This window comes from Vicugna pacos, chromosome 12, assembly GCF_048564905.1.
Source record: "Vicugna pacos chromosome 12, VicPac4, whole genome shotgun sequence".
Taxonomy (NCBI): Eukaryota; Metazoa; Chordata; class Mammalia; order Artiodactyla; family Camelidae; genus Vicugna; species Vicugna pacos.
In genome coordinates this window covers 6,132,636-6,155,471 of record NC_132998.1, presented here as the reverse complement: position 1 = coordinate 6,155,471, position 22,836 = coordinate 6,132,636, and the positions used below count along the sequence as shown (strand labels likewise).

General features: G+C 51.7%; 3 protein-coding genes across 10 annotated transcripts in view; all 3 read right to left on the bottom strand.

The window, feature by feature from the left end:
• The window catches only part of RDH16 (retinol dehydrogenase 16), a 39,086-nt gene extending 30,293 nt beyond the window's left edge, over nt 1-8,793 (bottom strand). Inside the window, exon 1 of one of the 4 annotated variants that reach the window (XM_072972565.1) lies at nt 8,660-8,793. In XM_072972565.1, coding sequence (XP_072828666.1) covers nt 8,660-8,685 — 26 coding nt within the window. In that variant the 5' untranslated portion in view covers nt 8,686-8,793. Of the gene's footprint in view, nt 1-4,098; nt 4,140-8,659 lie in introns of those variants that run through there. The other 3 variants (XM_072972570.1, XM_072972569.1, XM_072972571.1) reach the window with 3 other exon arrangements.
• ZBTB39 (zinc finger and BTB domain containing 39) lies at nt 1,060-8,801 on the bottom strand. 4 transcript variants are annotated; one of them, XR_012078253.1, is made up of 3 exons: nt 8,660-8,801; nt 3,924-7,150; nt 1,060-1,649 (listed from the first exon to the last, which is right to left on the bottom strand). XR_012078253.1 is itself a non-coding variant. In XM_072972559.1 (2 exons), the coding sequence occupies exon 2, from the start codon at nt 7,104-7,106 to the stop codon at nt 4,971-4,973; it is 2,136 nt and encodes a 711-aa protein (XP_072828660.1). In that variant the 5' UTR covers nt 7,107-7,150; nt 8,660-8,801; the 3' UTR covers nt 1,060-4,970. The 4 variants fall into 4 exon arrangements, 1 of the variants encoding a protein (XP_072828660.1); XR_012078252.1 differs by having other exon boundaries at nt 1,060-4,002; nt 4,099-7,150; XR_012078254.1 differs by having other exon boundaries at nt 4,099-7,150.
• Nucleotides 8,802-14,368: 5,567 nt separating this feature from the next.
• TAC3 (tachykinin precursor 3) lies at nt 14,369-21,212 on the bottom strand. 2 transcript variants are annotated; one of them, XM_006217920.4, is made up of 7 exons: nt 21,092-21,212; nt 20,396-20,514; nt 17,910-18,018; nt 17,748-17,777; nt 17,200-17,253; nt 16,738-16,812; nt 14,369-14,740 (listed from the first exon to the last, which is right to left on the bottom strand). In XM_006217920.4, the coding sequence occupies exons 2-6, from the start codon at nt 20,507-20,509 to the stop codon at nt 16,739-16,741; spliced, it is 381 nt and encodes a 126-aa protein (XP_006217982.1). In that variant the 5' UTR covers nt 20,510-20,514; nt 21,092-21,212; the 3' UTR covers nt 14,369-14,740; nt 16,738. The 2 variants fall into 2 exon arrangements, with proteins under 2 accessions (XP_006217982.1, XP_015106436.1); XM_015250950.3 differs by having other exon boundaries at nt 14,369-14,651.
• Between the last annotated feature and the right edge of the window lie 1,624 nt (nt 21,213-22,836).

The window sequence follows — 22,836 nt, the reverse complement described above, 5'->3', positions numbered from 1 at the left end:
AGTATGTCTGGAATGTTTAACTTGGATTAGCTGCTCACTGACCTGGTGCGCGGTCTCCTCTGCTCTCAGAAATCTGAAACTGTTCACCAGATGCATTAAACATGTGCTCCAACACTACGTGCCCGTTTGTCAGGAGCACCGAGAAAAAAATCCATGTCTACTGCTCACTGGGCCCAAACCTGATAAAGGGTCTTAAGCTACAAACAGCTACTCAGTGGTATAGAGCTGAAGGCTGTTTCAATCAGGACAGTGATGTGGGGCTACAGCAAGAACTTAACTTACAATGCAGAAAATGTATTGGACTTTCCTCCCTTGTGTCCACATGAAAACCAAGCAAGTCAATGCCCACATCACTGCCTCCTCTGACTTGGGCTCCAGAAGCTCCCTGAAGGAAACCCAGCAGCACATATCACACCCCAGGTTACCTCAGAAGCCACTTTCCCTACAACTTCTCTTCTCCCAGATTTCACTCTGGCAACCAGTGCCATCCTGGCAGCACGGGTACTTCCCGGGGCTGAGAGAACCAGCATGCTGAGCAAGGCCACCCTCAGCGTTTGCGGGGCACTGATCGGGGGCCAGGCCCGGGCAATGTGCTCTGAGACCAAATGGACCACATCACGCCCTACCTTCTAGAGGTCTGTCTCCCTTCTGTGAGGGGACAGTTGTTATCAACCTCATGAAACCATGCCAGACCTCTGCCTCCTCTCCACTCTGATATACCATGTCACGGCGAAACAGATGGCGCCAACCAGACAAATCTGTGGCCAAATCTCTGGTCCAACCAGACATCAACAGAGCCCCACTGCTCTCTCTGAGCCAACAGAAGATTCCTCTCAGGGATGTTCCCTCTGAAAAGGTCGGGTCATTGAATTAATTTCCCACTGTCCCACTAAAAACAGGACAAATTAATGCCGGGGAATTCTAGCTACAGGAAAGGAAAATGTGCTACCTGAAAGAATTCTGGCATCTGCTGAGCAGAACACTCTACTGAAAGGGTGATGGCCCGGGTACTCTGAACTCTGAAGGGATGAGCATGATCACAGTGAATAGGAAAAGCACTCCCATTTCAAATTTCCTTTTTTTATTCTAAATAAAAACCACACTTTGTGCCGAACAATGGAATATAAAAGAATCAGATGTACAACGATTTTAGACATCTACTATTTGGGAAAAAAAGTTTACAAAATATACAAAACTTTACAGCAATAGATAGTAAACACTTAAATATTAGGAGGTCAGTACTTATTAATTTAATGGAAGGAGTTAGACGTCAACAACTCTTCTCAGATTCGTTAAGAGACTTGAGCTAGTAGAGGGGCAGGGAGGGTGGACTGGACGGGGGAAGGGTGTTAAAAGAAACATCCAAATCAAAAGTTTCCTTTTTGTCCTGATGTTAAGTTTATGATGAGCAATCACATTGAAACAAACGCTGTGTGCCCTGCTTCCTAATTCATCCAGTGCAGGATTTCGGGAAAAGGATATGTGGGGACTCCCAGAGGGGCATATTTCTCCACATGGCCCACTTCCATGCCAACAAAATCAGTGTCCATCTACGAAGGAATTTAAATTCACTTCCAAAGTTGAGTAGTCTGGGGAGCAGGAGGGCACAGCAGGCAGCCAGAAGAGGAAGAAAACATCAGCAGCAAAACCTGATTGGGGAGAAGGTATTAAAGACAAAGGCTGTCCAAGAGATAAAAGGGTGTTGACAGATCAGAGGAAAGTCGAAAAGAATTTTTACCCATTTCCTGGCCCCCACCCCCACCTCCTTTCTTCCCAACTAGCCATGAACTATAGACACTCCATGGGGTCTTAAAATTTAGGACCAAATACCAGGGTAAGCAGAGCTTGCCAGCGGGCGCCGTGGCATCAGTGAGCCATCAGTGGGTCAGAGGAGTGCCAGGACACTGGCACTTCCTCTGGGCACAGCAGCCTCTGCCATTTAGTGTGCCATTAAAGTATCACCGTCTTCCCTTAGGGAAAAGTTGGGAATGGCCTCGTGCTTGCTTGCTTTAATGCTCTATGTAATTTCTAAACAAAGGGCTCTGCAAATCATGCAGCTGGTCCTGAGTACAGAACAAGAAGAGGGGAGGAGAAGGAGCAGAGAAGACGTTCAAAGGGCAGACAGAACCTCAGAACAGCACATGAGACAGCGCTAACCTGGGCTCCAGGGCAGAGAGGGCAACAAAACCCAATGAGCAGAAGGCTGAAAAAACTTAAAATTCAAAATATGAATACCTTCTACCAGGTATCCTTGAATGCCCTTTGCCATAAGCCATGATATAGTGTTTCAAATAAAGCAGTGCAGAAAAGGGTGAGCTGGAGGCAGAGGCAGCAAACACGACTGCAAAGGGAGGGTTGAGGTGTGAATACAGGGGACGCGCAGGGGAATGGGGTTTGGTCAATGAGCCTCATGAGCTACTGACCCTGCTACATGTCTGACTGGAACCAACCGGGCCACCCTGGTCAACCGCTGGGCCTCAGGAGGATCAGGGGGTGCAGTTTTTGTTTAGTGTTTCAGGGGCAAAGCTTCAAGGATTTGTTTTTTGGTTTACTGGCAAAAAGGGAAAACTTCACAGTTTCAGGTTAAGTACACAGACTACCCAGCATCCACGATGCCCTCTGTTAAGGAAAAGGGCTTCTCCAGCACACCGATCCACTCTCGGCTCCGTGGCTGCGTTCCAGTAAGTGCCCCAAATCCTGCCATTTGAAACTCGGTCCTCACCAACAACCTGGGAGAAACCGCTCTGGCTGCAAACACTTAGCAGATACTTGCCTGTAGTCTTTTATACACTTTCTTTCTTAAACTTCTGATGGTCAGTGTGGGAAGAAGGAAGCAGGCAATCAGGGATGGTAAGTCTCAGCACTGCTTTCCCAGCAAGAATGTCCCAAGGGAACACTTAACAAGTTGGCTTCAGATAGTGGAAGTGGCCACTTGCACAAGTCCCATCGTGCAAGGGTCACCTCACCAGAGGGCCGGCACTCCAACCTGGAGGCTTTATCAATCGAGGGCTGGGGACAGAGGCAGCAGGTTCAACAAGGACAGAGCTTTGGTTTGCCTGTTTGTCCCAGCCAGCTTCCTAAGTTTAGGAAGGATGAGAAAATATGCAAAAAGGTCCTTTACGTGGCTTGATCCCCTCACCCATCCCCAATCTACTCAATCACAGGACAGAAGGGGGATGAAAGGCTTAGGGATTTAACAAACCTCAACTTTCCAGACCTTATGCCATTATCTAAAGGGTTTCCTGGGTTTATTCTGCAAGACTGCCTGGAAAGAAAGAAAAGAATTTGCTTGTTTAAAGGTGTGACCTGTTCTCCCCTAGTTCTAGCCGCTGTTTCCCAAATCTCTCACCAGGACTGTCTCCTGGAATAGGGCTACCTACTGGGAGAAGCTCATTTTCCTGAAGTCTCTTATCCAAAAGAGATGCTGGGTAATATGTATATAAAACCAAAAATAAATAAATATTATGTCCAAAAAAGGCTTTGTGAGTCAATTAAAACCACTTGCTTGTGAAACAGCCCGGGTGCTGCTGAGTCCCACCTGGGCAGCGTCAGGGCTGAGGCCAGGGACTCCCGGAGCTCGCCTGAGCAGGTGAGGTAGTATGGGTTACTGAGGTGCTGCCTTGTGAGTATGCGAGATCCGAGGGCCCTCTCCCTCAAGCCTTCTTTGGGCAAGACCCCCTCAAAAGGCAACTAAGAACAGAGCCAACCAGCACCCCTGGACTGGGCAAGACCCGTTGCCCAGCCACCCAGGGAGGGCCTGAAGCAGCTGTCAGCAACTAGCGCCCCCTGGTGGCGATGCAATGACAGGTGAGGATAAATTCCAGCAGGACAAAGGTGAGCTGCCAAAGCTCTGGCCCAGTTAGCACAAAGTAAACAACAGGTTACCCGACTGGGGCAGACAGAACGCACATCCTGCTACATACCACTAGTTACTCGGGTCCCTTAGTCCTGAAGGGCTCACAGTCCACCACTCCACCACTTCATGGGGTCTTCTCATCTACACTATAGGCCAAACACAATTCGAGGTGGGAGACTGGATGTAAACTAAGGCAAGGCTGCTGCTGTCAGACATCCCCACCTCTCCCCCAGGAAACTCACAGTTGATGGAGGTGGCCGGATGACAGATGACTACATCAAAGTGGCCCCCTGTCCTCTCTGCCCCACAGGGAAGGCCTGACGTCCTGGGCCATCGCTCCATAAAATCACGTCTCTTTGGAATTGAGGAGAAAAGAGTAACCTCCCTTCCTGTCCATCTAGACTGCCACTTCCGGCAGCACTGCAGGACACCTCTTCTGGCTGGCAAGGATTCATCCCAAAGCTTTCTGACCTAAATGGAAAGCTTTGTCCCCAGTTGGGATCTAGCTGCCAAGAGACCTCACTATCCAATCAGCAGATCAGAGCCATGGAACAAGCAGGTCCCTCCATCCCTGACACCTTTTCCCTGCTGAGGGCTGCGACTGGAGCCGGAGGTGAGCTGCTCTGCTGACTAGGCTTTCCTGAATGACCACACTCCCAAAATCTCTCTCATAGCTGGTTGTCCCGGTCGGAGGTCTGGCAGTAACACCCACCGTGAAGACCTCTCTCCACCTCCTCTATTCAGTGAGGCTGTTGGTTGGATTCTTAGCAGCATAAAACCTATCAGTAAACTAAAACTCAGGAGGCTGGGGAAGGGGATCTACTTGATACCAACTGCCTGACGAGATCCCAAAACCAGCCTCAAAAGAATCAAAAACACAGCCCTGCATGGGCAGGAACAGGTAAGGAGGTAAACATGATAGGGCCGTCGCTTCTCAAAAACAGTAACAGTGTTCATGTGCTATTTCTTCTTTTTTTCTCCTTTAAACACAGGACAGAACAGGACTCCTAGCAAGGCAAAACCGAAACTTCGGCTCGGGAAGGACCAACAGCCATCAGAAAACTAACGTCCTGGCTGCTGCCTGGGAGCGCCCCCTGGCTCTGCGGGGACCCAGTCAGCTGTCCGGGTTCTTCTCGGCCTCTTTGGAATGGATAATGTACATGAAGGTCTGCTCGATGGTGAAGTCAGGCGGGAGGCTGCCTTTGTGCACGCCGACGTGCTTGCTCATGAGGTTAAGCGTGGAGCTGTAGTGGCCACAGACCGTGCAGCGATACATGAGGGCCCCCGAGTGCGTCTTCAGGTGGCACTTGATGGTCGAGCGGCCTCGGAAGAACTTGTGGCACACCTTACACTGGTACGGCTTCTCGCCCGTGTGGATCCGCCGGTGGTAGTTGAACTCACTTGTGTGGGCAAATCTTTTGCCACACACCTTGCAGCTGTACTTGCTATTCCCGGGTTGGCCCTGCAGCGCCAACTCCTCACTCAGGAACTCTTCTGCTGGCAGCTTCCGCTTCTGGAGAGCTGGGTGCTGTAGCCCAAAACCAGGCCGCGCATCAAGGCCGCTGTTGCATTTGTGCTGGCTCACGTGGTAGCGATAGGCAGCCTCCGACTTGAAGCTCTGGCTGCACAAGTGGCAGCGGAAGAGGGCGTCTTCCAGGCTTTGGTGCACAGCCATGTGCTTCTCCAGGAGATGCCAGTCCACAAAGCTGTTTGCACAGACGGAGCAGGAGAAGACCGAGATGCCGAGATGGGAGAGTGTGTGCCACATGAGGCTGCAGAGGTTGAGGTGGCGCTGGTCACAGACACTGCAGGCCTGGCCCTTCAGGTTCAGGTGGTCAAGGATGTGGCCCCGGACCACGTGGAAATCTCTGGCCAATGCCTTCCCACAGGCAGCACATTTCAACTCTGCAGAGGCTGCTCCTGCAAACAGACCCAGCTTCCCAGGCAGAGGGTCGCTGGGGTGGACGATGATGTTGTTCTCAAATATCCCGTCCCGTCGGTGGAGGGTCAGCTGCCACTGGGTAAAGAACTTAGTTTCACACATGTCGCAGGAGAAGAGGAAAATACCGATGTGGGACAGAACATGGGTCACCCGGGAGTTCCGGTCCTGGAAGTGTGTCTCGCAGACCTTGCAGTTGCCAGTCAGCAGGTCCACATGGTCCCGAGCATGCTGGCGGATGAGCTGAATGTTGGGCTCTAGAACTTTCTTGCACACTTGGCAGGGCATGGCCTTACTCTCTCGGTTGTCATTCTCTCCGAAAGTCAGCTCGTCCTCACTGTCGTCACTCAATTCAATCACCTCCTCAGCTGTGCCTATCTCCTCAGTGGGGTCTTCAAACTGCAAGTCGTCGTCCCCCAGGTCCTCCAGCTGGAGCTCATCCATCTGCCCAAAGCTGGGGTCTTTGGAGTGGTCGCTATTGCTCAGACAGGAGTTGGTCCCAGTGGTAATATCTATTGCATTGTCAGGGGTAAAGAAGCTGTTTTTACTAAAGTCTCCATTGCTCTGGACTTTGTATGGCTGGCAGGAGCTTGTGCTGGTTTGGATGCCCATGCTGACAGTGCCCAGGACTGGCTGGGTCGCCATACTGGGGACAGACGTGAAAGGAGCAGGGGCATCGTGGTCTTCTGTCTTTGGCGGCAGTGGCTGCTGCGGCAGAGGCAGGCTATGGTTAGTGTCACTGGTAACGTTTCTCTCTTCCTCTTTATAGCTTCCTCCAGCATCACCAGGCAACACATAGTTTCTATCAGGACCAAAGTGCTCCCCACCACCCCGGAGTTCTCCAAGGGGATGGGTGGGTTCTGCTGAGCTACAACTCAGGGTACCAGAGTGGCTCTCACTGGTGCTGGTCAGCGGCTTGGCCATGGCAGTGGTCTCCAGGTCAGGAAAAGTGGAGTGACAGGCCCGAAGGAGATCCTCCATACCCAGACGCTCAGCGACCTCATAGATGACCCCAACGTTGATCAGGTCCGTGAAGAGCTCTGACGTGTAAACAAAGCTCAGAATCTTCTCAAAGTTGGCGGGGGTGATGAAGTCCACCACATAGGTCCTGGCAGCATCAAGCCCAGTGTTCAGGAAGAGGTTCTGGAAGTAGCCAGCCGCACAGGCTAGCACGGCTTTGTGGGCCGGGAAGGAGCGGCTCCCCACCACGATGGTGACATCGCACATGGTCTCTGAGAGCCGGCACTTGTTGAGTTCCTTCAGCAGGTTGTTGGGGTGGTTGGTGCTTTGCAGTTTGATCCTCATGCCCATCTTAGCAGCTCCTATGATGTTGCCTCCTTATCAGCACGGTTAATCTGTGGACAGCAAAAGGAAAAGGTGGATGGCCAAACACATCCCCGCAGGTGAGGAGATCCACAGGAGGAAATGCCACCAGTCTGCGTGTTTCCAAGCTCTGCGTGGGGAGCAGCAGTGAATGCACAAACACCTGCTCCATTCTGCTGGGGGGAAGGACAGCAAAAGTGACGGGACAGTGACCTCGCTCCCTGCACATGCCCAGAGTAGTCACGACAAAATCCAAAAGTATTGGGGAAAAAACTGTCAGCTTGGTCTTTAAGAGTCAGTAAGAGAGTCTGTAGGCCTGGTTAGACAGAAGCTAGTGTCTTAAAGCCAAGCCAGAAGCATCCTCTCAGACAAAATCTTACACTTCTTTACCAGAGCAACTGGCTCAAATTTTTCTCAATAATTTCCTAATTTCCTCCTGAATACACGCTTTCCTATCTCATTGCGTATATTCTCTTCCCTTATGATGCCAAATGCCACACACACACTAGAACACAATTATCAAAGCGCCACTGGCTGCTGGGGAAAGGGAAAGGGTGCTCTGTCCTTTAGTTTCCTACCATTGCTATGTTCTTTCAGTCCCTCAATAAATCTCTCACTCATTCTTGAGTCCCCATCTCACTCTACCCATGCTACCTGCCTGCCCTCTTGTCTCCCCATAGCCCAGAGCTATTTAGAGACTGTTCTATCACATTCTCTGTGTGCTGTGAATGAAGTAAAAACACTCAGAACCCAAAGAAGTAAAGCAAAGCAGAACACAACTGTGGTATTTAATATGACAAATACGCTTCCATTCTTTCTCCCACCCTTTTCAGGAATTATGCTTATTTGACCAGAACTAAGAGATTTACTTGATCTTGATTACACAGGTAACTCCTACAGGCTTGCTCAGTTCCACTTTTTCCCCCTTTTCGAGTCCTGCACGACGAAGGGGACAAGCTAGCTGGCTTCTCTTTCAGTCTCACGACTCGCCCTGTGCAACACAGCCCCTTTCTGCACCTCATCACGTTCGATTAACTCCCAACTTTTTCTGGGGCCCAGGAAGCTTCTGGGCATTGTTGGGTAGCAGCCAAGCATCTCCCGGGCCCTGGTGGTCACACATCAACGGTCAGCAGGTCGGGGCGCCGGGAAGCCTGAGCGGGGAGCGGTAGGGGACGGATTCGGAACTTCCGAGAAGGCACCCCAACAACCCCTGGCGCCGCAGTCTCCCCTCTGGAGGGTCGAATCCGGGAGGAAGGGAGTTCAGTAGGGCTGGGGCACTCCATCTGGGGAGCACCAAGTACCTCGGTGCCTCCCAAACAGCGGGGCGACCTCGGGCGGCGGGTGGGGGGCGACGCGGCGGGGCGCGGGGTCGGGCGGGGGGCGAAGGGATCGGCGGCGGGGCCGGCCGCGGGCGGCGCGCGGCGGGAGAGGACGGGTCCGGGCGAGGGGAGCGGGCAGGGGGGAGCCCAGCGGGGGCGAGAGGAAGGCCGGGACGGGGGTCCGGCCTCGGCCAGGGCAGCCCTCGGCCCGGCCGCGCTTACCCGGCTCCGCGGGGCCCGAGCACCATCGCCGCCGCCGCCTCACACAAAGGCCCCGGCCCGCCGTGCCCGGCCCGACGAGGAGGCGGCGCCGCCGGCCGCGGCCAGACTCTCCATCCGCCGCGCCGCTCGCCGCGCCGGCCCGGGCCGCTCCCGCCGCCCGGCCCGCAGCGCCCCCCGCCGTCCCGGAGGAGGCAGCGCCCCCCGCCGCTCGGCCGCAGCGCCCCCAGCCGCCGGGGAGGAGGCAGCGCCCCCCACCCCACCCCCCAACAACGGCGGGGCCGGGCGCGAGGCCGGAGGGCAGAGGCCACCAAGCCTCGGGCCGCCCCCCAGCCGCCCGGGCCCCCGCGCGACCCGGGGTCCCGGGCCGGCCCTCGGGAGCAGTTGCGGGAATGTTTCCGACCCCATCCCCCAGGCCTGGCTTTTCTGAAGCGGCGATCCACCCGGCGGAGGACCACTTCCTCCTCGCCCTGGTACCTGGAGAAGTGAAAACCCCATCCCAACTCTAAGCTTAAATCTCCTCCTCTGTTCTACGTCTCATATTCCCAGAAGTTTACTCTCAAAACATCTGCTGTTACAGTTTTACAAAAAGTTGTAAGATTATTGACTAATTTATAGCTCCGCCACTAGGCAGAGAGCTTCCTGAAGGCAGGGGTCTGTGGTTCTGCACATTACTGCATCCCCGCACTTACCACACATTTCTGGTCCATATGATAGGTACTTAATAAAGCCCGTTTGAATGAATGAACAACTGAATGAATAAATACTTGAGAGGTGGGCCCATGGTGGACCACTCTGAAAGTTCACTGTGGCCTCCCCTTCCAGCGAGGTGGCCAAATGAAGGAATTCACAGTATCCCGCTGTGTGCCACCGCACCTTGGCTGCCCAGGCCTGCTTCCAGCAGCTGGTCCCCCCCCTTGGAGGGGAGCAGAACTTGACATCCCCAAATGTGCCTCTTTGACATAAGGATTCTTTTCAAGAAGCAGCAGACAGCAGAGAAGCTCTGAAAACTGAGAAATTATCCTTTTGTTAGAGATATTTACATTTGTAAGCGAAATCTCCATTTGTAAGAGTGTCTCCCTCTCTGTACCAGAAAGATAACTAAATGTGTAGGAACTCTTAATTTTCCTGGGTACCTCCCATGTAGACAGGAAGTATACATGTGATTAAACCTCCGTTTCTTTTTTTCCTGTCAATCTGTCTTTTATTATTTATTCAGCCCAGAACCTAGAAGGGTAGAGGGAAAATTATTTTTCCTCCTCTGCTTCCCTCTTTCAAGAGCCCCACTGCCCTGCTTCCACCTGCCCTTCTCCTTTAGTGCACCAGTTACCCTCCAAATCTCCCAAACGCTCCTGCCCAAGAATTGTCATCAAACCAAGACCACCTGCCCTGCCTGCCACACCACCACCACCTAAGACATTGGAAATCCACACATTTCTGGTCCATATGAAGTCCTTGTCATCCCAGCTCTCTCTCCTCCAACACGTAGGAACATCTCAGGCTCTAGGACCCTTCTGTGTCTGCATCTCCTATCTCATCCTGTCCATTGCCAGATGTTAGAAGGCAGCCAGGCAACAACTCCAACAATTTTTGCAACTTTCTGGCTCCCAAGATTCCCATTAACAATAGCAGCCTTTGTCTACATAAATGAGACAAACAAACATGTGCAGCTTAACACACGAGCAGTAACCAAGATATATTACTGCAGCTTGGCCAAAAGAAGTCACTGTGTGTACCACCAACAATTCCCATGGAACTTGGGACTGGAAAAAGGACTGAACCAACAGACCTAAAATAATGGTATCCGAGGACTGGTTCCAAAAAAATGAAGAACCGCAGCTGCCACCAGCAGTTCCCGGTGTAGAATCTGAGGACAGACCTGAGTGCTGGGGTTTTCTACTCAAATGGGGGAATTATGGTCTGGACCACGGGCTGGGGGCTTGGGTTCTAGATGGAACTGTCTACTAGCTCAAGCTGACTGCCCCAAACTGGAAAGCCACTTAGATCAGGAGATGACATAAAGACAGTGGAGCTCAAAACCGAGACGATGTAATAGCCTAAAATGAAAAAGAATATGAAAAGATAGATTATATATGTGTGTGTGTGTGTGTGTGTATAACTGAATCACTGTGCTGTGCACCAGAAACTAACACATTGTAAGCCAAGCATATTTCAATAAAATATACACATATATATGTAAACTGAGAATTTATTCATGGCCCTCAGAAACAGCAAGAAAGACAGAGAACCCAAAAGGGTTTGCAGGGACCATAACTATGTTACTCACTGTCCCTGAAGCCATCAGAAGTCTCCTTCAGTCCTACTGCTGATGCCAACTCTGTTTAAAAAAAAAAAAATCCAACCGAGTAAATTTGAAGATCTAATTGACTTTACTCAACAATTCAGTAACAGGAGTGTCCCATCTAGCAAGTAGAAAGGAGCTCTGAAGAGCTCTACAAAATAGAAGTGTTTTATACGGAAAAGGGGGCAGGAAAAGGAAGTTTCTAGCGAAGAGCTGTTAAAAAAGAAACAGGCCCAAAATAGAGTCACTTATGCTAAGGTCCATGTCGTCAAACCAAGACTTGATTGCAGTTTCAGCCTCTCTGAAGAATGTGAGTTTTAACCAGTCAATATGGAATTACCTAGCCACCTCATAGACAGCTGCCTCCCCGCAAAGGAAATAACCCGTCCTCCTGTCCGTGACTTCTTGCCCCACTCCCTTTCTGCTCTTAAAAAACCTTTCCTTTTCTGCAGCTGTTTGGAACTCCTTTCTATTTGCTAGGTGGAATGCTGCCTGATTCATGGGTCATTGAATAAAGCCAATGAGAACTTCAAATTTACTCAGCTGAATTTTGTTTTTCAACAGAGTGGATTACTTCAGGCAAGATCGCCTTCCTTGTGGTAATTCCGTATTGCCTGGTTAAAGGTCACGTTCCTAGGAGAGGCTGAAACTGCCATTAGGTCAGGCATTAAATCTTGGTTGCTAACATGGGGCTTAGCGCAAGTGACTCCATTACGGGCCCATTTCTTTTTTAACACAGCCAATAGACTCCAAACCTCCGGCATGGCTCTGAGACATCAGGCTGCAAGACTTGGCAGGCGTCTTGGGCCTGTTGAATCTTTCTAACCAACTGCTTTAACCGTCTCTGGAATGTTGATCCCAGTAAATGTACTTCACATGCTAACACCCCTCTGAAGGTGGAGATTAAAGTGTGTAATGTTGATACTTGTGATATTGTGATTTATAATAAGAAATATATATTTGGTCTTTATCCCTGTTTCTAGCACAGACCTCCTAAAACATTTGGAATTCCCTAAGTAGTGAGAGCCATAGAGACGTCTGTTGTTATGTTGATGAATGCCTTGTGGACGCACCTAAAGGTGGGCGGCTGGCTGCTAGGAGGACTTTTGATTAGAGGGTTGAAACATTCAGTCTCAAACCCCTGCCCTCCAGAGAGGGAAGAGGGGGCTAGAGGTTGAATCAATTACCAATGGTCGATGATTTAATCAATCATACCTATGTAATGAAGCTTCCATAAAAACCTAAAAGAAGTGGGTTTGGAGAGCTTGCAGATTGGTGAAACCATAGAGATTCAGTGAGAGGCGAGTGGCGTGCTCAGAGAGGGCATGGACGCGCCGCGACTCTCGCATCCGTTTCCCCATGCATCTCTTCCATCTGGCCTTCCTGTTACATTATATTGTAATAAACTGGTGATCTAGTGAGTGAATGAGTTTTCTGAGTCCCATGAACAATAGCAGATTAATGGAACTCAAGGATAGGGCTTTGGGAACCTCTAATTTGTAGTTGTGGATCAGAAGAACAGTTAATAACCTGGGCTTAAGATAGGCATCTGAAGGGGTTGGGGTCGGGGGTGGGTCTTGTAGGACTGAGCTCTGTGAAATCTGATACTATCTCTGGGTAGATAATATGTAGATAATATTGGAGCATTGCTTGGTGGTGTGGGAAACCCTCCCCCTCCACACATACTGAATTGGGTCTAGAATCTTTAATACTGAAGTCTTTAAAGTCTATCACCATGCCATCACAATGACACACAGACACAAAGCTAAGTCGAGGAGGGCCAGGAATTTAGCCAGGGTCTGTTTTTTCCCTACTTATTTCTTTGGGGGAAGGTAATTAGGTTTATTGATTTTTTTAAATTGCTTTTTTAATGGAGGTACAGGGGATTGAACCCAGGACCTCGTGCATGCTAAGCATGCACTCTACCACTGAGCTATACCCTCCCCTCCAGCCAAGGTCTTTTTGAAAGTCCCCTTAGGTATCAACCTCTTTACAGCAGGAAGAGGAAGGCTGGGATTCCTTCACTCATTCTCCAGGCACAAAAGTTGGAATCTGATTTTAAGTTTGTCTTCATTTTTCCTGGAATCCCCAGTACTGCAATTTTCATCAGTCCCACCAGAGAGCAACCTTTCTGCATAAATGCTCCTACTTGCCAAAGCACTTGTATCATCTCAGCGCACGTGTACTCCCTCCCAAGTCTGAGCAGAACCACAGCATGAAGCCTTCATGTCTCGAACACATTCCCCAGACTCTGCAAACTTACCCCACTCTTAAGCCCTCTAGATAGATGGTTTTGAAAAGTCAACAAGATGACTCACTGGAAGAAGGCTTGAGAATTCAAGGAGAGAGCATTCTTTGACCTCTAGCAGTAAACCTGACACCAGGCATCGGAGGTGAGCCCTTCCTCCTCCCCTCCCCCAACCCTACAGCTGTGGGTCCAAAGTTGCCCCAGTCAGGTTCTGGAAAGAGAGGACTTTCACTGGGGTGAAGGACCTGCAGGAAGTGGCGTCTGGCTCCATAGCTCTGTCTTTACACAGCCTTGGGAGGCTGTGTCAACTTTGTTACCAGGGCGGTTCAGGGGCATGGCCTTGGGAGCCTGAGGATTTCCCAGGCTGTTCCATTAGGGTACAGAAACCCCCTTGGGATCAATGGGCTGTTGGCACATCAGATTAATAAAAGACACCCCCACACACTCATATAACTGCTGTACATACACTAGACCAGCATTACAGGGGCTGGCAACAGTTGCACTACGGAAGAGTCGAAATGAATGCTTCCCCTTTATAATAACAAAGGTGGCCAGTTAACACTGAGGATATCTGCTCTCCTCTGTCTTGGCCACTGCAGTAACTTTCCTGTCCGTGCCTCCTCCTAGCAGGACCGAGTGTTGTTTGCTTGTCCACAACCCTGCTAGGCTGTAAACTCTGTGTATGGATCACAGCCTCATCCCCACAACCTGCTGCAGGACCCGTGCTCGACACTTGGGGGCAGAAAAATGGTTCAGTGCTTTAGATGCATCCTCTTCTGAGGCTGGGTCGTCGCACAGCCTTGATCACCACCTCCTGTCTCTAAATAGAGTCAGATTCAGGGATGGATGTCTCCCAGGCTGGAAATACAGACAAGCCATTCAGAATATCTGGGTTTTTTTTTTTCTATATCTGAAGGTGGTCTGTGAAAGCCTCTGAGGAACAATCTTCCAAATTCATTTCTTCTTTCAATCACTGAATAAATCTTATGATATTAATTGTATGAAGCAATGAGTAAGGCACTGTTGGGAAAATCAGTATGTGTACAAAATAAAGATACTTCCATTTATATATGATACATGTGTGTATCATATATATGCATGTGTGTGATGTAGCTGGAAGAGTCAAGGAAGAGAAAAACTCACCCACCAACCAAATAGTCACTCTAGGTCATAGTACGTAAAAATCCTTTATTGTGGAGGAGTAGAGAGAGATGTCATATTTTTAGGACACTACAGAAACTTCAGAGGATCTATAGCCACCGCCTGCAGGAACTGGGGATGCTCACTAGACAGTTTCTACAGCCGATGGGGTAGGGGGACGGGGAAGGAGTCGAAGCACTAGAGTGTTGCAAGGATGGGGAAGAGAAGGGAGCACATGCACCTGGGGATGAGGACAGGGCGACAGGTGTCTTCACGATGCAGCCCAGGGGTCCAGAAGTGGAGTGCTGAGGACCCAGAAAATGAAATCACATCTCTGTCCTGTAAAATTCCCACCAACCACCCACTGGGGAAGCAGGGACAGCGGGAGGGGCATCTGTGAAGAAGAAGTAGAGAGAATGGAAGTCTTAGCCCTCAGCTATCTCTGCAGCCTTCGGACTAGAAGACTGAACTCTCCTCGTCGCAGGTGCTTGCCCCTTCCCAGCTGCCGTGTTTATCGTGACCCTTACAAACACCGTGGGCATGGCCTGTGGGGCCCAGGCAGAAAGTTGCAGTGGCAAAGTTCCTATATTCCTGGTGTCCCTGTGAGCCAAGCATACACACAGCCCCGTCCAACGCTCCCAGGTGTCAGTGGTCCCCCAGCCTCACCTAGTCCCTCTTCCTCTTTCCAGAAACCTCCCAGAGGAAGGACAGGCAGGGATCACTTCCTTTTTCAGGAGTTTCACATGAATGAAATAAGATGGCACAATGGTCTTTGTTGATCTAGTTCATCTAATCTTACTTAAGTGCCAGCCCCAGGGACCTTGTGTCTGTTTTTCCAGGCACCAAATGGGTTGAGAATGCTCTGTTAGTGGTGAGATTATGAAGGCTGCAATTATGGGCCTGGTCCCTCTGAAAGAGCCTAGATCCACCAGAAAGCATTAAAAGTAGATTTCCGCAATGCTCTTGTTTCTGCCATTTGTATAAAATACTATGGCAAAATTGCACTGTAATTATCTTTATGGCTGATGCATAACGTTGGGGAGAGCATGTCATCCAGATATGGCTGCCTATATAATTATCTGGCCATCGGCAGGACTGAAATAACAATCTAATGAGAGCAAAATGATACAGTAAGTACCGTGTAATCAGCGAGTTACGGTTATTACGGCTCTTTGTGCCCTCTCACCCAGCGCTGAATGGGGGGCCAGACCTAGTCTCTGGGCCCCCGGATCAGGCACAGGCAGTTTCATCGAGAGCCAGCTCCCGGTCCTTGAGTCTCCTTTGAGACCAATGAGCGTGGTGAGCGTGAGTAACAGGGTCTCAGGGAGGGAGCAGGAGACTCTGGGATGACTGAGGCTTCCTGATCCCTCTCCTTTTCTCCCCCAACACCTTCTTTCTTTGGAAGCTGGTGCAAAGAAAGCCACCAGTTGAACTGCTATTGCTGTGTGTGGGAAGATGGTGTCGAGGCGGAAATTTCCATGTTTTGACAAGACACTTCCCTGGGGACTCTCACATTGGCATACCGAGTAAGAGAGCTGTCAGCCCATTCCAGCCCAGGGTCCAGCCCAGGGAGCTCCAGGCAGACAGACCAGAGCCCCCAGGGTCAGCCCCCGGCCGTTCCCCACACCCCCAGCGCTGCGTGCTGGGCACTATTCAGAACACTTTACCTACGCTCAAAACCACAACCCCGCAAGATAACCATATCACCCCCATTTTTCAGATAAGGAAATTGAGGCACAGAAAAGTTATGTCACCTGGCTAAGGGGACTCAGCTAGTGAGTGGCAGATCCAGGATTTGAACAGAGGCCATGCTGTCACCCATTATGCTGCACAGAGCAATTAAGATATGGTTTCCAGCTATGCCCCCTTAGATTTCAGAGTTCCTTGCATTTCTTCCTAAATCACCCTTGCAAAGAACTACACACTAGACCCAGTAACCTGAGATTCTGAGTGATCTGAACGTTTTCAGCCTGCCTGGGAAGCAAAATGCTTCACATGTGGATGAGACACGGTATCTGTAATTATCAGATGATGATCTCTCCCTCTTTTGCACAGATCACAAGAGTATGGAGTTCAAACTACAAAAGGTGCCCAGCAGAGAAGCCCAGGGGAAACCCCTCCCTTCCCATTTCCCAACACTCCCTCCTTCTGCTCAAGAGTAAGCCGGAGTCCATGAGACAGGGGAGAGGGATGAGGAAGAGATGTGTGTGCGTGCGTGCGCGCTCTCAGACAAGCATGCGCCTCTAAGTGTCGGGCACTGGTAGTGTATTTAGGGCATTAATTACGAGCATTAATGCCTACAGCATCAGAGGAAATGCTCCTCTGGCAATCTCCCCCCACCATCCCCCCCCAACACCGTCCCCTCTCTTCTCCCTGACCAACAGTTCGTACCTCATTCCACACTGGGGGGATACTTGAAGGTGCCAAAGCTGGGGACATTCTCTTGGTTCACATCAATAGGAGTGTCTGGATGAAGTAAATGGTGTAGTTAGGAGTGACTTTTCTGAATATGGCCTTCACCCTGACCCAACAGCAAAGGGCTGCTATGCAGGATGGCTTTGGAAGACAGAGTTGAGTAGAAGAGGAATGCTCTGGTTGCGAGATGGGGAGGAAGCAGAGCCTCCCCGCCCCTTCCCAGCTGCAGCAGGACTGTCATATAAAGGTCTCCCTACTCTGCTCCCAGGAAGAGCTGGACTGTGGGTCCGAGCTGACTGGGTAGAAGGGGCCAAGGAACCTTCACTGTGGCTAAGAAAAATCCTGTCTTTCCCTCTGGTGACAAACATGAGGCAGCTGACTGCTGCCTTATCTCTGCCAGTGCCCTGACCCTTCCCCCGCTCTGCCGCAGGCACCTACCTGGCTGGACGTTCCTCTTGCCCATCAGTCCCACAAAGAAGTCGTGCATGTCACCTGCAGAAATAGGGCCAGCACTGTCAACAGCGATGATGCGGGGCCAATACATTCCCCCAGGCATGTGTCAAGACGTCAGCGTTGGATTCTGGTCTCTGTTTCTTTATCTCATTCACAGCTTCACTCCCCACAGTTAGTAGGCTATCCCCTAAGCGCAGCCTCTGCACCTATCTCTCCCTCACCCACATTTCAGGAATTCTCTAAAATTCTCTCAACCGGCAGGTGCCTGGCTTAGAATCATCACAGCCACCAAGAGGTCCTCTTGCTTCCTGATAACCTGCCAGCAGAGGGAGACCCCACCGCGCCCCTCACACCTGCTTCCTCCCAGCTCCCAGTGGCCTCTCGCAGTGAGGGAAGGCTGGCTGAGCAGCTGCAGCGAGCGTGCTGTGTGGGCCAGCCCAGACGGGGCCAGCCGAAATAGTCTCTGGGCGCCCTGCCTGAGGAGCTCTGGGCAAGCAGTCAGCAGAGACGGGGAGGCAGAAGAGGCTACTCACGTTTCTGGGGAAGTGGTGATTCCTTAGGACCTGTGAGAGCAAGAACAAGCAATTGTTCCCTAAGCCATCTCCAGCCTCCTCCCCACCCAAAAGGGTCTCCCAGTTCTATTTAATCTTCAGAACCCTGCCCCACATGCCCCTCTCCCTGGGGCTGCTTCCTACCCGTGCCAGCCCGGCTCAGCACTCTGAGCAATCCGTTCAGGGAGACTAAGCGGCTGTCAGGGAGTCTCCGGAGCAAGGACGGGGGCAGCTGGTGCAGGCTCGCGTCCTTCTAGGGGAGAGAGGCCAAGAGGGCTGAGGGGAGGCTCACACCCAGTCCACTCACTCTTTCCCCACAAGAAGCAGCCTCTCCTTGAGCCCACCACAGCTAAAGCTGACATCCTCTTTCTTTCAGCATTTCCTTGGGTTTACACTAGAAGAGAAGTGGGCTCTCAAGTATGGTCCATGGACCAGCAGCATCCACGCTGGGAGCTTGTTAGAAATACATGATCTCAGTCCTCCCCCAGACCTACCGAGGCAAAATCTGCATCTTAACCAGGCCCCCAGGTGATCCATATGCGTAGCAAGGTTTGAGAAGCGTTGGAAAAGGGAGAACGTTGGGCGCCCCAACTGTCCCAGTTTGCCCAGGTGTGGGGGGCTTGCGGTGCTCAAGCCGGGGTGGCTCCGGAAAAACCGGGGGGCTGGTCATGCTATCTCCCAAGCTCAGAGGGTCCCTTGGGGCCCTCTCCCAGCTCCTGCCACATCTCAGTGAGAAGGCCCCTGGTTCTTTTCTCCCTGGCACATCAGGAAGTGGTTTGACCAAGGATGTGGTTGCCCCATTAAGTAAGTGAGCCATGAATTCCTCCACTCACATGAAGGCTCATTAGCCAGAGCAAGTGTCCTTCGGTCTGTGCTCCATGATTGAGTCACATACCTGGGGACAGGTGGGGGCAAGCATGCCTGCAATCCTGAAACCCCCCACTCTGCACTATGTCTCTGGTTGTTCCTCTCCCTGCACTTCCATCGCTTCTTGCTCGCTCTTCTCCATCAGCTTCTGCCTCTGGTTTTCTCTCCCTCTCCCCTGTCTCCCCTGGATTTAGAATTTCAGGGAGGCAGCATGCTCATCAGAATGAAACTTCTTCTCCTCCACAACTGAACCCCATTCTAGACCTGCTGCCAAGCAGGGGCTGTTAATCATCTTGATTTTTTTAGCAACGTGGGCACAGCAGGATGGTTGGTGGGCACACACCACACGCCCAGTTATTTGCGGCTGCAGAGAGACAATGACAGTGATCGTGCTGGGAGGTTTTCACCTTGAATCTCAGTGGCGCCTCTCTCTCCAGAGCCCTGGGGCCCTTGGTCTGCTGAGCACACACAGGTGCACATTTATACAGGACGCACCCCAACACATGCCAACCTGGCTGCCCTCGTACGTACATCCTACCCTCGTCTCATCCCAACTGCCCTCATCCTCACGGACCTACAGCAAGAAAGGGCAGGAGAGCAATCTCTCTTTTTAACTGACCACGAGGAACAAGGTCTTGAGGCAAGTTTCTCTCAGAGGAAGAGACCCAGATATTCCGACTATCTCTAGCTGGAACCTTGGGCTCTGAACACAGTGTCCAGCCCACGCTTGGCACACTTTGTGTGGTTTTTGAACTGGTCCTGGTCTTTTGGACCTGGTGCAACTGCTGCTACCCGCAACGCTGCCAGCCTCTCGTGCCCTGGGACACCCCACAAGCTGGACAAAGGCTGGTGACCTCTCTCTTTGCCCAGCACACGGCTTCCCACGCAGCCACTCCCACAAATTGTTCAAGTACTCTGCCTGCGCACCTCCTGTGATGAGATGCTGAACGATTTGAGCTGCAGAGGCAGACTTCACATGCTGAATTTGTAATAAGTTCCACCTGTAATCATCTTAAAAGCATTTGTAGCGATGTAATTGCTGTCATTTCAAAACCTTGAAAAGACTTCCTCCCTGCTCTCCCCTGGTACCCCTACCCTGACAACTCCTATTCTTTTTCTTAGAGGAACTTTGGAAATTGGGGCCTGTTTTGTGTTTTTTCCCTATCCTGACTAAGCAGAGGCCAGAGGAGGACACGGGAGAGGAGAGAAGAGGGGGTTGGGATCTTGGGAGCACCTGAGGTTATTGGGGGTGGATGAGCAGGGGATGAGGAAATTATTTTAATTTTAAAAACAAAATAATATATATAACTGATAGGTAAAACAGCACACAAGTGACCATTTGGGAGAGAAATTCTGACTGTTTCATGCCATCCGGGGAGCGGGGAGGATCTGTCCCCCCTGCAAAGGGACAGAACCTGGGCTGGACTGTAGAGAACCTGAGATCGCGCCAGCCTATCCCTCACAGTACCATCCAGTCACCGAGTCACCAGACAATCAATTGACCAAACGACCTATTAGTAGGTCCCGTACAAGGTGTTAAAGACACACAGAGGGACAGAGACACTGACAAACAAACCTGGAGACAGTGAGAACACGAGGCCACCAGAGAGGCAGGGTAATCCAACCCTCCGATGGGTAATACAGGTGACTCCTGTCGGCCCGCCCCCTCTTCCTCCCTACAGCTGTGGGACAGGCAGGGTGCGGCTCCCACGGTGGTGCCCAGTACTCTGCCAGGGCGGGCACAGCTGGAGGGGGTGCCTTACCTTGCTGTGGCCCCCACCGGGCACCACCTGCTCCTGGGACTCCTCACAGACAGCCCCAAAACTCCAAGCCAAGCTGAGGGCCAGGATGACTGCAAACAGCAGGGTGCTCCGCATGGTGCCTAGGAGGGCAGAGGGACAGGACAGGGAAGGCGGGGAGGAGGAGGACACAACACGGGTGCAAACGCAGGGGACACTCACGACCAGCAACCTGGCTTGACCCTGCTTTCCCAGCCGCCAGCTCTTCCATCCAAGCCTTGGTCTGGGAGAGTATCTGAGCAGGAGGGGCTCAGTTTCCCTGCCCCCCATCACACGTTTCCCCAGGACGTGCACCCGGCAATGAGCAATGGTGCAACGGTGCGGGAACCCTAGGCTCCCAGGGAAGACGATAGATTTAGAGGGCGTGCATGGGTCTGTTTCCTTAGTCGGCTTGAGGAGGGAGCCTTGATGCTGTTTTCCAGTCCTAGGTAACCCCAAGACTTGGGCAAAAACTTTCTAATATTGGAAGAATCAGTCTGTACCCACAGGTTCCAAACATTACTCCAACCCCTATCCACTCTTTCTGCTCACCTTCCCAGTGCCTTGCTCCCCGATCAAAGGCTGCCACCTTTATCCCTCCCTCCTTTATTCCCTCCTGACTCTGCCCCTGTCCTTTGGTGCCAGCTCCCGTCCATCCAGCATGCTCCCGCCCATGCCTACCTGTGGAGCAGCTCTGAGCCCAGGACAGATGGTCTAGCAGGATCGGGGAGCTGGCCCGGGGCACTGCCCGCTCCCCGCACACACTGCTGGTGCTGCCGTGAAGAGAGAAACAGGGAGTGGAGGGGCTCTCGAAATGTGGCAGCAACTCCGGCCCAGCTCCCTGATAAAGGCTCTGGGAGGGTCTGGGGGAAACGGGGGAGGGGCTGAGACTCACCAATCCCAGGGTGGCTGGAAGGGAGGGGGAGGCTGGTGGGGGGAATGGGGATATGGGCTGCAGCCACACACACACACACACACACACACACACACACACGCACACACACACCACAAACCCAGCCAGCACCGGCCGGGGCTATCCAGCAGCCCACTTTCAAATAGCCCCTGAACTGGGCACGCTAAGCAGTGATGTTGCATATGGTTTGTCACAAAATTTCCAAGCCAGAGCTAACTCCCTGGGGTTTTTCTCCTCCTTGTCCACCCACCAGCCCCTTGCTTTAAACCTCCAACCTCAACTGCCAGGCCAAAACAATTTCTGGGAGGTGTTTCTCTAGCCCTCCCACCACCAGGACAACCAAGCTCAGGTCCCTGAGGATTGGGAGGAGAGGCTGGCATCCCCTCCAGTGCTCAGTTCTCCCTCTGCCCTCCTCCCAGCTGCAGCTGACCCACCCCATTGGTCCTCAGACCAGTTGAGGGTCTGCACTTCTCCCCGCAAGTGAATGCAGAAACCTCCAGCAGAAACCTCCAGCATCAGCCTCCTTCCACCGTCACCCTAGCGCTAATGCCACCCTTTGGCCTCCCACGCCACTTCTTGACCTCTGACTCAGCCTAACTTAGTTGCTTCTCTCCAGGGTTCTAACTTCTGCCCTGCCTGCTGACAGCTCTGCAAGGAGGAACAGAACACAATGCTGAGCTGTCCCCCTACCCTCGCCGCCCCCGCTCCAGCATTGATCTCTTCATTGCTTCTTTCTCTCCCCATAGTTACATTCTTCCCGCTCACATCTGTCTCCCTGCAATTCAGGCGTCTTCTCCCCTGAACTTGCAAGCCTCTTGTTCACACCCCGCAGTTTAGGGGACTTACTCTACCCACTTCACACCTAACGCAGAGCCCCAGGGGAGAGTCAGAGTCAGAGTCAGGATCAGGATCCGAGCAGACCCAGAAAGAAAAAACGCTGCTGTAAGAGACCAGGGGAGGCAGAGTGAAAGCCTCCCTTAGAGCAGTCGCCACTCACTATGATGGGTGCGGGGTTTGAACATTTGCAGGGCGCGTCAGCAGAGAGCTATGCAGTTGATTTTCATCACCACCGCCGTGTGAGTAGGAAATATTCCCATTTTCAGATGAGGGAACTGAGGCTCAAAAAGTACAGTCACATGTTCCGGGACATACAGCTACTGGAGAAGCAACTCAAATTCAGGATTTTCTCACTCCAAACCTCCCCTTCATTTTACTGCACTGGTCTGAACTTTGACCAGTAAGGGAACAGCTAAGTCTCCCAGAAGGGGTGGGGGTCCACCTCTTGAACAGATCTGGAGATTTGGGACCTTGTGCTCTTCTGCATCTTGGGGTTGGGAAGAGAATCAAAGCTCTGTTGCATATTTACTATGAAGACTCCTGCTCACTGGTGCCTTCCCCAGCCACCCTATTTTAAATTACTACCACTGCATCCTCCGTACCCTCTCCTGCTTCTTTTCTTCATGCTGTTATTACATCAAACACATCGAAGTTTTACTTACAGTCTGTCTACCCC

Bases quoted from the DNA above. Each gene is read 5' to 3' on its own strand.
- ZBTB39 (XM_072972559.1), bottom strand. From the start codon at position 7,106: ATGGGCATGAGGATCAAACTGCAAAGCACCAACCACCCCAACAACCTG.
- TAC3 (XM_006217920.4), bottom strand. From the start codon at position 20,509: ATGCGGAGCACCCTGCTGTTTGCAGTCATCCTGGCCCTCAGCTTGGCT. The intron at 18,019-20,395 runs GTAAGGCACCCC...TCTCTCCCCTAG, and splicing joins CCGGTGGGGGCCACAGCAAG to AAGGACGCGAGCCTGCACCA. The intron at 16,813-17,199 runs GTAGGTGCCTGC...TACTTCATCCAG, and splicing joins CAAGAGGAACGTCCAGCCAG to ACACTCCTATTGATGTGAAC.